At 31.5% G+C, this 12500-nt stretch overlaps 1 protein-coding gene across 2 annotated transcripts in view; it reads right to left on the bottom strand.

The window, feature by feature from the left end:
• The window catches only part of LOC113828696 (nuclear receptor coactivator 5), a 29287-nt gene extending 21130 nt beyond the window's left edge, over positions 1-8157 (bottom strand). Inside the window, exons 1-3 of one of the 2 annotated variants that reach the window (XM_027381715.2) lie at positions 8051-8157; positions 1580-1660; positions 1166-1317 (exon numbers count right to left, since the gene is read on the bottom strand). In XM_027381715.2, coding sequence (XP_027237516.1) covers positions 1166-1317; positions 1580-1647 — 220 coding nt within the window. In that variant the 5' untranslated portion in view covers positions 1648-1660; positions 8051-8157. Of the gene's footprint in view, positions 1-1165; positions 1318-1579; positions 1661-8042 lie in introns of both variants that reach the window. The other variant, XM_027381722.2, reaches the window with a different exon arrangement.
• Positions 8158-12500: the final 4343 nt, after the last annotated feature.

The raw sequence follows: 12500 nt of genomic DNA, 5'->3' as shown, positions 1-12500 counted from the left end.
CTAAATGAAATCATATGCAACCTCTAATAAATATGCATCAACAGAGGAGATAGTAGACCATACTACATTTCCACTAAAAATGAGAAATATTGAATAAAGACTAGTACATCATATATTGTGTATCTCAATCAATCAAATTCACAAGCATCAATCTTTTTATATTGAAATAACATAAAGAGAAACTTTTCACTTGCAAAACAACTACATATGGTTAAACATTTTTTAGAAATTTTGATATGTAAAATTTTAGAAGAAATAAATACAATTCCCTTTTATTTTCCAGTGGGTTGGATTTTCTAAACTATCTCATAAACGCTGTCTCTCATAGCAGTTATGAGAAGTAACTGTATACATATGTGTATGTGTATGTGTGTATGTGTGTATGTGTGTATGTGTGTGTGTGTGTGTGTGTGTGTGTGTGTGTGTGTGTGTGTGTGTGTGTGTGTGTGTGTGTGTGTGTGTGTGTGTGTCTTATTATAACTTCATTAAGATATAATGATACAAATTTAATATAATCCTGTAAAACATTATTTCTACTTATTATTCATCAAGAAGTTGATCCATTTCTAACATAATAATTTTACATTAATATATTAAGAGTTGCATTTGTATATTGGTAACCTCTGTTATTGAATATTAATTATAATTTGTTGCTAAAGAGAAAAATAGTCATACTGATAGAAGTTATACATTTTCATTCATAATTCTACTTGAAGATGTGTTAGGGCTCCTTTAATTCATCATAAATTACATTTGCTGGATGATTTACATTTGGCTTACAACAAATGTTTCCACAGCCTCCATGCACTGGCACAGGCCTATCCTTATTTACATTAGTCACTATGGATCCTTAATATGCTTCTGCACATTAACTGATTTCCACAAAGCAAAATCACATTTACACCCTCTTGAAGGTTTTTATGAGGCTGAAGAGGGTTGCTACAATAAGCATTACAAGTGATTTTGGGCACCCACAACTGTTCTCTTGTACAGAGATGTGTTTACAACCTCAGAAGTGTTTTTAAAATACGTTTGAGAGAAACGAGGAAGCAGCTTCATTTACAGTGTAAACAAACCTCTTATGATCTCATAGATGCATCAGTAAATCCGGCCCCTGGGAACTAAATCTATTCCAAACAAAGTGAACACCTCAACACTTCCTTACCCAAAACTCTGCCATACTGTGAGAAGTATTCTTGAAGCATATCTCGTGTTATGAAGGCATTGATGCTGCCAACAAAGATCCTCGCATTCACAGTCTTGGGGTCAGAAGTTACCTCTGACACACCACGACGATTAGGCGAGCTTTCACGGTTCCTGATAAGTAAAAGATTTTTTTTTCAAAATCCAAAATCTGTCTCCCAAGTAAACTATATTAGAATTAAATCTCTATTGACATAAGTATGGTATATCTTTTTCTATTGCACAAAAACATGAATAATTAATAAAGATTAAAATCTATCAGTAGCATCATAGCAAGGAATAATGTTAAAAAAAATAATAATAATAATAATAAGTCAAAAGGACAATTCTTATGTACTTCACCCAAAGTCTAATAAGTATAAAGACAGCAACAAACCTGCTCCTGCTCCTACTTCTGCTGCGAGAATGGGAACGACGGCGGTCACGATCCCTTCCACGAGACATAATACTTTATAATCTGAAGAAGAAAAAATTTGGTCCCTTTCTAAATTTCAGTATTCAAGAAAGGCTATAAAAAATAATTTGCCTTAATAAAAAAGGTTTTCATAGTTCTACTGTCATAAACAATCTACAAATATTATATAAATTTCTTCTTCATAATCTCCTAATGTTTGATCAATACTCCACTAAAGCACTAATATTGTAGTACAATAATGCTGCATTCAGGACTCTTTGTCTTGCTCATTCAGACAACTTGTCAGGACCAGCTGGACAACAAGGCTGTGTTTGGAACCTCTGAGGCCTTCATTGCCCACAATGCAACCAGCTCAAAAAAAAAGTTCACACCAGTGTCTTTATTTTACACCCTGCATAGGTTTTGCAACTTGTCTGATGCTTAGTTAAATTACCTGCAACTGGCAAACACTAAAACATCCTTCGATAACATCAATAAAGAAGAAAGGACCATAAAATTACCAACCAATATCATATGATTCCATGAAACTGTAATTGTTAATTTTCAAATACTATTGTGCATCATCTCATCCTGCTCCCCTGGCTGCGAAGGTAGGCAAAATGGATGAGATGGACAACTTGTCCAGGACACCAAAGTAGGTTTTCCGAGCAGTAAAAACATCTTGTCCAACTTGCTGGATGAGTTCCAAATACAGTATTGGTACCAGGAATAAAATTTCCTAGATCACATATGATGGATATTATCTTGATTAAATACTCTGACCCACTGTAAGAGTATATACCAATACAGTAAGAAAAAAAAATATAAATCAAAAATACCTAATAAGATATATACAACACAACTTTCTATTGGCATGGCCTGGACTGCAGGCATCTCATGTATTTAAATGGACCTCTAAAAGTCTAATGTTCATATACATAAACTTAAGAGTGTTCTATATTCAAGAGTGCACTCTTTCCTAGCACAATCACCTGCCACCCAAACCACCACATGCCAAATGCATACGTCAGGTTAATCCATTGGATCTGGGTGTCGCGCTCTCTGCACGAGGGCCAAAATCTGGGCATTTGACTTACTTGATTGGGGACTCTCACAGGTGTGCAGCTTGTACACCTGGCACACTCAAATACTTTTTTGCAGTATCAAGAATCCCTGCCTCCCCTTGGCAATGATATTTTTTTTTTTGCTCTCTTTTTTTTGCCATTTTCCAATGTCTGTATTTGTCATTTGATATCTTAATTGCACAGACTTCATATCATCTCTTGAGGCATCTTGTAACTCTGTGCAATAACAGTAACAATAAGTAAAATTTTGTTATTTGTATCATTCTTAATAATATTTTTGCAATTTGCAATTTTCTGTAATACACCCTGCTAAACCAGTCACAGGAATAAGGTCCTAAGCATGGAAATAGAGTCCTCTCTGAAGCCAGTGCTCTTCCAGTCATAGCTCACAGATGGTACATTCCACACTTGTTTATTGACAGAAATAATGTAAGAGGCCCTTCCATAATGCCTACTGAATCTAATCACTGTCCTTGGGCTTTGTGCACTCATGGTAAGTTATTGCCTTCACCCTATCAAAATTCTCTCAAAAGTATGTTCCCCTCACCCAAGCGACAGACAAATTTTTTCGTAACAGCATGTTCCTGAAACCCAGCCTTTAGCTACATTTCTACATGACATGATGGTCAGATCACTCAGATCCAAGGAATAAAATGAATATGTGGAGGATTCTTTGTTTCCCTGGCCAGGGGTTGGGGAGGGAGCAGCACCCTATACAAGGGTTGCACTGCATTCAACAGTATAGTGAGGTAGTAACTTCATTATGTTATTATAGGCATCTTTTCCAGTGGATATTATGGTGTCTCGAGACGCGCAGTGACACCAAAAGCTGTCTCGTGATCGGAAGTGAGACAGGCCTCTAAGTTCCACCCATTTCTGTGACGTAATGGGAATGATCGCTGTTGATGGCATGCTATTTTACTGTACTGGTTATTTTTCCAACAGGTAAACAGTATTTTGGCATATGATATCCAAGATGGCTTTTGGTATCTTATGGTGGGTAGTGTAGTGTTATAGATATCCAATATAAGTACTAATATGCAAGAAATATCCAAAGTAGGAGGACTGCATCTGGCAACTCGATTAAAGTTAACCATCTGCTCGATTCCTGTCGCGCAAGAGGTGTCGCGTTTCCCATAACCGCTGGAAAAGATGCCTTATATTATTGTTAGTTTACCCTGCAATTTTCTTGGTACCTTCCATGCCCTTCCCTGCTACCATGGCCAAGAATGTGAGGTTTGAGTACAAATATGTGTACTAGAGGATGCGAGGAATCCATCGACACCAAAATTGTTGCAAATGGTAACCCAATATAAACTGTCTTCACACATGTAGCTCATGACATCACTGCCATTTGTTGTTTATTTATCAAGAATGCACTGTACAATTCATGTATTTCTGTGTTTTAATTTATTTAAAATTATACAGAAACCCATATTTTCTAAATGACAGAAGTATACAATGCTCTCTGTTTTATCATATATACACCATATCTTTATTAGACGTAAATGTTACAACCATACATGTATATGTGCAGCCTTCTACCAGCAAATCTGACAATTCTGTAGCCACAGTCCTCATTCTCATCGCTCATTTCAAAGGTGAACTTAGTTTACAGTGTTATTTGTGTTTCCGAATTCTTTTCCAACTTTCCAAGGAAAAAGATCTCTAACTGAAATTGTTACAATATTGGGTATAACACTAAATTCATTGAAAAACAATGTGTTCCAGCTGCAGATCTTTATCAGAGGTTTGTCTTATCCTAGCCAACCTAATGTCAACCATAAGGGAAACCCAATTTGTTTCTTTATATACACAGCCAGTTTCTGTATTTCCCCTGTGGGGAAATACAGAAACTGGGTGGGGGTCTGGGGGCAGAGCCCCTGATAGGCAAATACAGGAACCTGGAGGTAGTCCATGGACTGACTCCCAACTGGGAGTCGGCCATATTTCCCTGAGAGGGAATTATGGCAACTGGGAGGGGGTCTGCCCCAGGTTAGGAGGGTTTTTGGTTTAAAAAGCGATCTCCTTGATAGTTTGTGCATTTATGATAAGGTTCATTCACTTGTTCACTAACGCAAAACCGTGTCCAATCTTCTGTGGCTTTTCTATTTTCCCTTTACTTTTTATGAAATGCACATCTTTGCTCAGATTTTTAATTTTCCAGTTTCTTTTGCTCTTTAAAAAGCCTATTGTGAATGAAATTCCCCACTCCTCCAACCTCTGATTGCCAATGGAATCCCCTAACATTGTCAGCTGGAGTTAGGGACTTAAAGCGTTTTAAACAGTGAAGTGCTTGGGCAAGAATTCTTGCCGATAGGCCAAGATCTGTTCCCTGCTTAAAAGACTTAGATCAGCAGGTAAGACTTATTCAGTGATGCCAGACATGTGGAAGTGAATTTCTATAAAGTACAAATCATAACAGCCCTTGGAGAGCTTAGAAATGTTTTAAAAGCAATAGACAAGTATAGCCTGATTCGGTAACACTTAGCAAATGCCCCTAGCAACGAGTACTTGGTGAAAACAAACCCTCGTTCGTTTGAAAGCTTATTGCGCTTTGCTTAGGAAGTCGCTGAATTTTTCTGAGAATTTAGTTTCTTGGCGTGAAAATGCCGGGGAGCTGTGTTGCCGTTGGTTGTTCGAACCACAAAATGATGGGAAAGAATTGGTTTACCCATTCATATATTTCCAGATCGCAAAAAGAAACTTGAAAAATGAAAGCGATGGGTACAGGCCATGAAATGTGTGAATGCTGATGGGAGTGCTTGGGCGCTTGGTGGGAACTTTTTTACAGAACATTATATTACATATTGATAATTTAAATATTTTCAAATTCTAGACACAGACAATCCCTTTCAAACATTATTTTTTGGCAACAGTTACACACTCCAAAAAGCACACCAGCAATTTTTCTGTGATAAATTGATCATAATTTTAAATTACATGCAAACCATCCTCAGATCCAACTCACCCAAACTTTATCCCAAGCACTGTCTTTTAGATGAAAACAAAGCAGACATACTGTAAAGAGGATTTGAAATAGGAAGAAAAGAAGCCTAGTTAATGAGATAAAACAACTGAATAAGGCCTATCTCCAATTATTGAGGAAAGAAAAATGCGTTGTGCGCTTGTAGGCCTTTATGTGACTTCATTGTCTTTTTTGTATAAACCCCTAATAAATAGGAAGAAAAGTGATGTTATGAAATGGCACTGATTTCACAGAAAGATAACCTATATAGTTAAAAATCATAGCTTACTGTAGGAAATTATGTTATCATAAAAAGCACTCTTATAACAGGGTGTGTTGATCAAATAGTATTAGATGGCAGGATATTCAATATTTCGAAGGACTGTCAATCCCAATTTCGGCAGGCAGACGGTATGGGCAATCTTAGATATACAGCTAGTTTTGCTTCATATTGCTTTTTTGCTTCGATTTTTAAAGAATCAAAGCATTAATACGCTTTTTTCGCTTATGCTAATGGTGCGCCATCTGCGAGGGATGGGTTTGTTTTCACCCAGTGGAATGGCGACTCCAACACGTGACGTCACACTGAATTGGTCTATTCCCACCTACAATCTTGGAGAGATATAACTTGTACTTAAGTCAAGGATGGAGTTTATTTCATTGGCAGTTGGTAACAGTTTGAGTGTGCAATTCAAACAACTGACAAGCTAGTGCCACATCAAAATGGCATAGAAGAAAATAAATCTACCCTAACATCTTTACAAAGTGCAATATTTTTTCCTTTAAACATATACAGTCCCTCTAAACAGTGACACACTTCCAATTGGCAACCCTTGCACTCTGACTCGCTATCAAAACAAATGAACATCACTGAATTAAAATATAGGCCTACCCATTTCCATATATATAATTCTATGATTTCATTGAACAGTTGATATATTCTCAATTAAGAGAGACAAGGAGTTTAAAAATAAAGAGATAAATTGTTCATCTTATAATGATTTCTGGTTTATAAGAAAAAAAGCTTTTTCATTCTTATAATCTCTTTTTTAGTTATACTATTTTCTCCTTCTGTTTTCAGTCAATATGAATTTCTTTGAATATAATCTTATGGAAATTATAAAATTAGATACAATAAAAAAAAATTTCTCTGACAAATTATTAAGCAGAGTTCTTGGCCAACCCCCGCATTCGAAAGCTTATAACCAAATGTAAGTCTAGCCATCTACAGGGGTCGCTTGAGAAAACCAGACAAATTCTTGAGTTAGCAATGAAAGTATTGAGATTTTAGGCAAGAACTTTCCCTGCTTAAAAAGCCTTTAGTCTCTGATGGGTGTAGTCCTGTTGTAAATCTTTACCCTTCTTGTTACTACTCAAGGAAGTATAATGTCCAGGTTTCAGGCTACACTCGTGTCATGAGGCACCAGGTTTCAATAGATTAAACCAAACGAAAGGGCTACAGCAACTCGGGAGAAATGCCAATTAGAAGCAGGTCATTGGGAAATATGGCAATCAGTATGATTCAAGGGGTGATGCTTCCATGTTAAGAAGACTTCTGGTTCCGACAGCAATTTTTACAGTAGTTTATGTATCTAAGATTGACTCCATTCAACTCTTGACTCTTGGATCAAATATTTCATGGACAAATATTGGATCCAATTTTTCTTTTTTTCACTTACTTTTTTTTTATGCCTGTTATGGGTGAATTTGCCTGTATCCCCCAAATCCAAAAAAAACAATTGACCAAGGGATGTATCTGACAGGTGTAGGCCTACTAATAACTTTTAATGTAATAACTATGAAAGAAAAAGTGAAGAACATAGTTACATTTTCATTACAAGCAATTTAACAATGACAATATTGTTATCTGCAGTGATATATATCTATAATGAATAGTAACAAACTTATTAAATGTCTGAATGAAAAAATAAACATGTAGGCCAATGATACTTCAGAGAGAAAACCCATTTAAATTCCACAATTTTGACACTCAAATCAATTCAAATAATCAGATAGATTATCTATCCCCTACGACAAAGGTTTTTAACTATGAAAAGAAACAAATACACTGAGTAAAGTAAGCAATTTATCTTTTCTAATTAAAATCTGATAGGCCTACAACCCAACAAAATCCCTAAAATCAATGCAATTGTTCGCTTTCTAAATTACAACCAAAACGAATAATCAATTAACAATATTCACACAACACCAACCAACCAAACTGCGTAAAAGAGAAACTTAAACTCCGCAACAATAACAAATGCATAATAATAATAAACGCGATGGCAAACACAAAATAAAAACAATTATCCCAATTTCCTCCTTTTCTTCCAGTTCCAGCGTTTATTCGCCATTGCGCCTCCTCCCTCCTGTATTCCCTCTCTTCACCCACCTTCTTACCGGTATTAAGTATTCAATAAAGTCAGAATTAAGGGAGATAATCGCTATTTCAATCGCCTTTATATTACGAGTCTTCTTGGTTGATGGAGTCTTGGGTTCAAATGACGAACGGGATGCGCAATGGCTTTTTTGTTTTTGTTATTGTTTTGACTATTTTCTTGCGTTTTGTGATGATGATATTTCTTTGTTTTATTTAAATGAGAAGTTTAGCGTCGTGGTGTGTAGCGGTGATGTTTATTTGTTATATGTAACTTCTGGTTTTGATGCGCAATGGATATTTGATTTTGTTATTGGTTTCATGAATATAAATATGTTGTGTGGCATTTTGTTGGCGTTGTAAATCTCATTTGGGGATGTCTATTATGTACACGATATATGATTATCTATTTATCGACCATTTTAACTATTAAATTTCTTAATCTAAATCATCTCTCTCTATAGACAGGCTTCTTCAAGTTAATACTTGACTACATTTCTCTGTCTTTTAGGTCATTTTGATTATAATTTTCATCTTTGCTCTTTATTCTCTTAAATATCAACGATTTGTTACGTTTTTCTCTTTTTTTTTATTAACTTTTTTTTCTTATCCTTTGGTCATCGATTTTTTTCTCTCTCGACTTTTTTTAATGACCGCAATTTTTTGTTTTTGTTTTTTATTTATTTATTTTTTTATTTACATCATCAAGGTCTTTACATTCATCTACGCGTATTAAATCATCCTTTTAGTGTTCTCGTATTATCACTATTTTCTTAACACTCATTGTCATTATCATTGTCAGTATCATTATCATTACTATTGTTATTATTGCCATCAACTTCAATCATCATTTCCATTATCATTATCATATATCATTATTATGACTAATACTATGATTATCATTACGGTTATCATTATAATTATCATGATCATTGTTATTATCGTTATTATTACTCTTATTACTACTATCATTGTTGTTTTTATTATTGTCATTATCACTATCATTATTATTATCATTGTAATTATTATTGTTATTGTTATTATTATTGTTATTATTATCATCATCATCATCATCATCATTATTATTACTATTATTATTATTATTATTATTATTATTATTATTATTATTATTATTATTATTATTATTATTATTATTATTATTATTATTATTATCATCATCATTATTATTATCATCATGATCATTATCATTATTATTATTATTGTTATCATTATTATTATTATTATTATTATTATTATTATTATTATTATTATTATTATTATTATTATTATTATTATTATTATTATCATCATCATCATCATTATTATTATCATCATTATTATTATTATTATTATTATTATTATTATTATTATTATTATTATTATTATTATTATTATTATTATTATTATTATTATTATTATAACTATTACTATCATTATCACTATCATTAGTGTTGTTTTTACTGTTAACTTTATCATTATCATAACTACTATCATAAATATTTTTATCATTATCATTATCATTATCATTATCATTATTGTTATTATTTTTATTATCATCATTATTTTTATTATCGCTATCATTAGTGTTGTTTTTACTATTAGCGTTAGCATTATTGTAACTACTATGATTATCATCATCACTGTTATTGATATCATTATTATCATTATTATTATCATTATCATTATTATCATTTTCAGTGTTATTGTCATTAGTATCATCATTAATATCATTATCATTGTTGTTGTTATCATTATCATTATGATCATTTTTATCATTAGTATCATCATTGTTATTATTATTATTATTATTATTATTATCATTATTATTATTATTATTATTATTATTGTTATTATTATTATTATTGCTATCATCATTATTATCCTTAACACTATTACTATTATTTTTTAATTGATACTAGCACCATCATTATTACTATTATCATTACAATAATCATCTTTATCATTATTTTTTTATTACTATTATCATTACAATAATCATCTTTATCATTATTTTTTTATTACTATTATAATTATCATTATTAGCATTATTGTTATCATTATCGTCACCGTTATTATTCTTATCATTACTATCATCTCCATCATCATTATTATCATTATCATTATTATCATCATCAATATCATCATGGTCATTATCATAATTGTCACTACTGTAATTATCATTATCTTAGTTATTGTTATTACAATTATGATTGCTTCATTACTACGAAAACAAAAATGCTACTTATTATCATCATTGTTATTATCATTATCATTATTGACATAATTATTATCATTACTGTTATCATTATCAATATTGTTGAAATTATTAACATTATTAGTATCATCCTTATTATTATTGCTTACTATCATCATCATTATCATTATTGTTCTTCTTATTATTATTATCACCCTTTTTATTGTTTTGATTATCATAACTATTATCATCATCATTTTCATTATTGTTATCATTATCATCATTATCATTATTCATCATGTGTGTGTGTGCGCGCGTGTATATATATATATATATATATATATATATATATATATATATATATATATATATATATATATATATATATATATATATATATATATATATATATATATATATATATATATATATATATGTATATATAACAATTATATTAAAGAAGTGTTGATATCACAAACCAAACGATTTTGAAGTATAAATTCCAGATCTTAAACAGGATAAGGATGACCAGAACACAACACACACTCCCAATACAAGACCTTCCCTGTGTTTTTTTTTTCCTGCCATAAACTTCAACACTTAACTTCCCTTGGCATCTTTCGCCCACAGAGCACGTGCAAAATCTCAAGGTTAGACTACCACGCATGCGCTGCTCTTCACCACATGGCAGTACATTGTAAATAAGTAATTTTCTAGTGATACACGAGATCAAGTGGTTGTCGGCGAAATGGCAAGTATAGGGAAAATTATCATTTATTTATGTATTTATTTTAGGATATAGGAATATTATTTCCTGATGTGTGATGTGAATAGAATATACAGTGAGAGAGAGAGAGAGAGAGAGAGAGAGAGAGAGAGAGAGAGAGAGAGAGAGAGAGAGAGAGAGAGAGAGAGAGAGAGAGAGAGAGAGAGAGAGAGAGAGAGTCATGTTATGAAGCTTTTAGTTTCATTTCTTCTCTAACGGAAATTGTCTCAACTAGATTTTTTCAATTGTTAGACTATAAATACCAAAAGCACGCCTTTTGCGGTATACTGAATTGACAGCTGTTAGATGTTTCAACTATCTTTCAGGGTACAAGTAAGAATAATAGAATTTGCACTGATAATGGTAGTCATCATTGTACATTTATGTTACTGAATAAACAATAACCAAGGAATTGTGGCGAAAATTTATGAAAACGATGTCAGGAAACAAAAATTCTGTGAAATGCTGCAGATATTTCATAGACATTGAATCTGTCCTAATACAACACGTACCCTTTAGATCATATCTGTTCTTGGTAACTCAAAGACAAAACAGATCATTGTTTAAGTACACTTTATCAAAGAATTGTTGTTTGTTTGTATTATTGCTACTATTAGAAGTTTGGCTAAGAAGAAATTTCCTGTTCGTCATATAAGAAAGACAGATATGGATATCCTGGCTCGGGAATTTGTAGTCACATGCACAAAAAATGTCCTTGTAGCATCAGGAGCGAAACCAATTGCCCTAGCATAGAAAAAAAGGAAAAAAATGCGAAATAGTACGCTGAATATATATGCCCACCGAACGATACGAGGTACAAAAGGAATTATCGTGGAAATATGTGGATATTAGTCATTTACATATGTGTGCATATATATATATATATATATATATATATATATATATATATATATATATATATATATATTATATATATATGTATGTATATGTATGTATATATATATATAATATATATATAGATATATATATATATATATATATATATATATATATATATATATATATGTGTGTGTGTGTGTGTGTGTGTGTGTGTGTGTGTGTGTGTGTGTGTGTCTATGTATATATATAATGCTATATATATATATATATATATGTATATATATATATATATATATATATTTATATATATATATATATATATATATATATATATATATATATATATATATATATATATATATATATATATATATATATATATATTGCATATGTGTGTATATATATGTACGGTATTTATATATACTTATATACATATATGTATATATATATACTTATATATACTTTTATACATATATATATACATATATATATATATATTATATATATATATATATATATATATATATATATATATATATATATATTGCATATGTGTGTATATATATGTACAGTATTTATATATACTTATATACATGTATGTATATATATACTTGTATACATATATGTGTGTTTGTGTATACATTTGCGTATATATATACATATATGTATATGT

Source organism: Penaeus vannamei, chromosome 29 (genome assembly GCF_042767895.1).
Source record: "Penaeus vannamei isolate JL-2024 chromosome 29, ASM4276789v1, whole genome shotgun sequence".
Lineage (NCBI taxonomy): Eukaryota > Metazoa > Arthropoda > Malacostraca > Decapoda > Penaeidae > Penaeus > Penaeus vannamei.
This window is presented reverse-complemented; position numbering and strand designations above follow the sequence as displayed.